General features: G+C 51.3%; 1 protein-coding gene across 1 annotated transcript in view; it reads right to left on the reverse strand.

Annotated features, from left to right (window-relative positions):
• Positions 1-4,306, reverse strand: part of LOC103271831 (probable ATP-dependent RNA helicase DHX37) — a gene marked incomplete at both ends in the record, with an annotated part of 10,118 nt that overhangs the window by 4,781 nt on the left and 1,031 nt on the right. The window contains one exon of the mRNA XM_008069328.2: positions 642-811. Coding sequence (XP_008067519.2) covers positions 642-811 — 170 coding nt within the window. The remainder of the gene's footprint in view (positions 1-641; positions 812-4,306) is intronic.

Consider the following 4,306-nt stretch of genomic DNA (forward strand, 5'->3'; position numbering starts at 1 on the left):
AGGAGCGGCCACTGCACTCCAGTCTGGGTGACAGAGTGGGACCCCAACTCAAAAAAAAAACAAAACAAAAATAAAAATAAATAAAAATAAATAACAAGCCGGGCTCGGTGGCTCAGTCTGTAATCCCGCGGTTTTGGAGGCTGCGGTGAATGGATTGCCTGAGCCTGCGGGTTCGAGACCCACCTGGGCAACGTGGCAAGACCTCATCTCCACAATAAATCAAAAAATCAGCCGGGCGTGGTAAGCGCACGCCCATAGTTCCAGCTACTTGGAAGGCTGAGGCGGAAGGATCGCCGGAACCCAGGAGGTCGAGGCTGCGGTGGCTGGGAGCGGTCCTGCACTCCAGTCTGGGCAACAGAAGTGAGACTCTAACTCAAAAAATAAATAAATAAATAACAGAAAATGATTAGAGAAAAAGTGAGCACAAAAATTCCCTTCCTTGGCCGCAGCAGAAACTGCATTTCAAGGGCTCAACAGCTACACGTTGCTAGTGGCTACTGTACCACAGTGTACAGAACATCTCCCTCTTTCTGGAAAGTTCTGTCACACAGTCCTACTGCAGAGACCACATGGGGAGGACAGACCCCCTCCCACACCCCCCATCCTGGAGATCCGTGTGCAGACCCGACAGGTGGGCGTACCTGGCTCTTCTTCTCCTTCTGGTCTAGGATTCTCTGCAGCACCTTCCTCTCCTTCTTGGTCAGTGGCTTCTTCTCCTTCTTCGATGGGGGAGGGGCTTTGGCCTTCTTTTTTTTCTTCCCCGGCAGGACCAGCGCGTTGCTGGCATCGACGCCTTTCAAGGTGTCCTTGTCTGAACAGACACACTCGCCTCACCCACTGCCCCCGAAGCCAGAGTGCAGACACTTCTTAATGCCCCATTATCCTCCAAAGTGGCTATTCTAGCCTCACACAGGCCCCGACCTACCTGTGGGCCTCCAAGCTTGCACATTGAGACCGGGTGGCGGGGAGATCTGAGGTCAAATCTACTTAATAATACCATGACATTCTCTTCTCTTTCTCTGTTTTTTTTGAGTTGGAGTCTCACTGTGTCGCCCAAACTGGAGGGCAGTGGCACGCTCCTGGCCACCGCAGTCTCGACCTGCTGGGCTCTGGTGATCCTTCCAAGTAGTCAGAACTACAGGCGCACGCTACCACGCCCAGCTAATTTTGATTTATTGTAGAGATGAGGTCTTGCCATGTTGCCCAGGCAGGTCTCGAACCTGTGGGCTCAGGCAGTCCTCTTGCCTCCACCCCCCAAAGTGCTGGAATTACAAGAGTGAGCCACTGCACCCAAAGTTGTCTTATTGTTCTTAGTGAGGGTTATAAAACCTCTCCTGTTCTTTGTAAGATAAAGATTGGCTAACAAGCTGGGCTCGGTGGCTCAGCCTGTAATCCTGTGCCTTTGGGAGGCTGAGGTGAGTGGATTGCCTGAGCCCATGGGTTTGAGACCGGCCTGGGCAACTTGGCGAGACCTCATCTCTACAATAAATCAAAATGAGCCGGGCGTGGTAGCGCGTGCCTGTAGTTCCAGCTACTTGGAAGGCTGAAGTGGAAGGATCGCTGGAGTCCAGCAGGTCGAGGCTCCGGTGGCCGGAAGTGGCCACTGCACTCCAGTCTGGTTGACAAAATGAGACTCCAACTCCAAAAAAAAAAGATTGGCTCACACCTGTAATCCCAGCACTTTAGGAGGCCAAGGTGGGAGGATTGCTTGAGGCCAGGAGTCCGAGACTAGCCTGGGCAAATAGTGAGACCCCCCCCCATCTCTCTAAAAATAAAATAAGTAAAAAAATAAAGACGGACCGGACGTGGTAGCTCAACCCTGTAATCTTAGCACTTTGGGAGAGCAAGGTGAGGGAATTGCCTGAGCCCACGGGTTCGAGAACAGCCTGGGCAACTTGGCAAGACCTCATCTCTACGATAAATCCAAAAAATTAGCTGGGCATGGTAGTGCACACCTGTAGTTCTAGCTACTTGGAAGGCTGCGGTGGAACGATCACCTGAGCCCAGCAGGCCGAGGCTGTGGTGGCCGTGAGTATCCCACTGCACTCCAGCCTGGGTGACAGAGTGAGACTCCAACTCAAAAAAAAAAAAAAAAAAGACAATTTTAAGCAAAGCAATGCAAGCTATCCTCTCATCTATCCCCATTCTGTAGTTCTCAAATAAATAGAAATAAGGGGGGAAAAAACGGAATGCACAGTGATGTTTCTCATAGGCTACAAACTGCAGGACAATGTTGTTGCCCTGATGGCTAATAGAGCACATGCTGGCACAAACATTCCATGTTACAAACGCTTCTCAGTTTTAGGTCGGATGCAGTGGCTCATGCCTGTAATCCCAACACTTTGAGAGGCCAAGACAGGAGGCTTTCTTGGGCCCAGGAGTTAGAGATCAGTCTGGGCAACATAGGGAGACCTTGTCTCTACAAATAAAAAACAAAAATTAGCCAGATGTGGTGGTGTATACCTGCAGGTCCAGTTACTCAGGAGGCTGAGACAAGAGGACCAAGGCTACAGTGAGCTGCGATCATGCCACTTCACTCCAGCCTGAGTGACAGAGACTCCAACTCAAAATAATAAAAAAAATAAAAATAAGGAAGTGGGTAGTGGGGACAGCTCTTTCCAAAGAGAGCCAGAGACCCATTCTAAGATCCCTCTGGCCCCTGAGAAAGGCGGTACTAAACTGAGACGTCTTGCTCTGATGTGATCAACAGCTTTCCCCAAGTCTCTGGGTCTGAGACCTCAGCCCCTCTTCTCAGATAACTGGGTTTCAAGTGTCAGCCTGGTGTCTGTGGCACTCTTCGAGGTACCACCCCGAGATGTCGCTGTTATTGCAAGGGCTGATGCCTGTCCCAGGACACGTTCCACCTCCACAGCCTTCCTTTCCTTTTCCCAGCAGGTAGGGCTGCAGCTCCAAGGTGAGCAGCCCTCAACTAAAATGCTTGGGATCAGACAAGTTATCTCCGAGTTTTGGAATACCTGTGTTATACTTACCGCATGAGCACCCCTAATCTAGAAACCCGAAACACGAAATGCTCCAACGAGCATTTCCTTTGTGCATCATATTGGCATTTAGAAATATTTCGAATTATGGAGTATCTGGATCTCGGATTTCCGAATTAGGGATGCTCACCCTGTGCTACTTGTCCCATTTTGTAGACAGGAAAACAGACACAGAGATGTCATGTGCCTCAACCCCCAGCCTAGGTGTGACACTTCGGCCCAGGAAACTCCTACCCTGCTGTTCTTTCCTACCACCTTGCTGCCTTCCAGCCCATGCAGGTGTGGGGAGAATCCAACTGGTCCATAGAGGGAAGCGGGTTTTTCCAATAGCTCCCTGGTTCCTCTTCCCTCTGCTCTAGGAAACTTTCCTACTCCAGGAACCTTTCCTAACACCTAAACCCACCGGGCACTTGGGGCTTACACAGTGGCTGGATGAGCTCAACTGTGATGTTTAGCTTCATGGGCTGCAGGACATCCTTGGATGCACTCAATCGCCCTGCCCCAGCTCTCCACCACAAACGGCCCTGATAGATGCCCTCCTGCTGTGAGGTAGAAGGAGGAGGGGCGTCCTTCCCTTCCTCCTTGACTCCAAAAGCAATAGCTGGATGGTGGGCCCTCCTTCCTGGTTCCAGGACAACCACACTCCCACTCTCCACAGTCCTCATGTGGCTCCAACCCCTGCGATCCCCTTTCCCTTCCCAGGGCTGGCCTCATTCCCTCTTCTTCGGACCCTAACACACCCCCCAGACCACCCATATTCAAAGCCAAGTTCTTGGTACCCATCCCCCGCCCCAGCTGCCCACTAGCGCCATTCTTGTCACCTCCTTTGTTCTTGTGCACATATTGCCTTCAAATCCACTCACTTCTCACCTCCCAGACAGCTGCCCTGGGTCCAAGCATCCACTCCACCTCCTACCCCACATCCCAGTTCCACCTCTGCCCTCTTGCTTTTCCTCAATACAGCAGCCAAAGTGACTCTGCTAAAGCATAAGCCCCATCCCATCTCCCTCTGCTCTAAACTCTCCACGATGCCCAGTCTTTGCCATGATCCATAGGGCCCCACCTGCCCGGCCTCCATTTTTCCCCTCATCTCTCCTCAGACACTGGAGTCTCCTTTAGGTCTGGACCCTGGCCCAGTGAGGCTTTCCCAAAACCCCGTGGGCTGCCACATTGCCTCCAAATCTCTCCTGCTTTACCAGCTTGGTCCTCGTGTCCACGCAACATTCTTTAGATTTTATGTGTTTCCTTTTGCCTGTCTCCTACAAGCATGTAACCTCGAGGATTTTTTTTTTTTTTTTTTTTTTTTT

This window comes from Carlito syrichta, unplaced genomic scaffold, assembly GCF_000164805.1.
Source record: "Carlito syrichta isolate Samal-C Ts95f unplaced genomic scaffold, Tarsius_syrichta-2.0.1 Scaffold109854, whole genome shotgun sequence".
In the NCBI taxonomy this organism is placed as follows: Eukaryota; Metazoa; Chordata; class Mammalia; order Primates; family Tarsiidae; genus Carlito; species Carlito syrichta.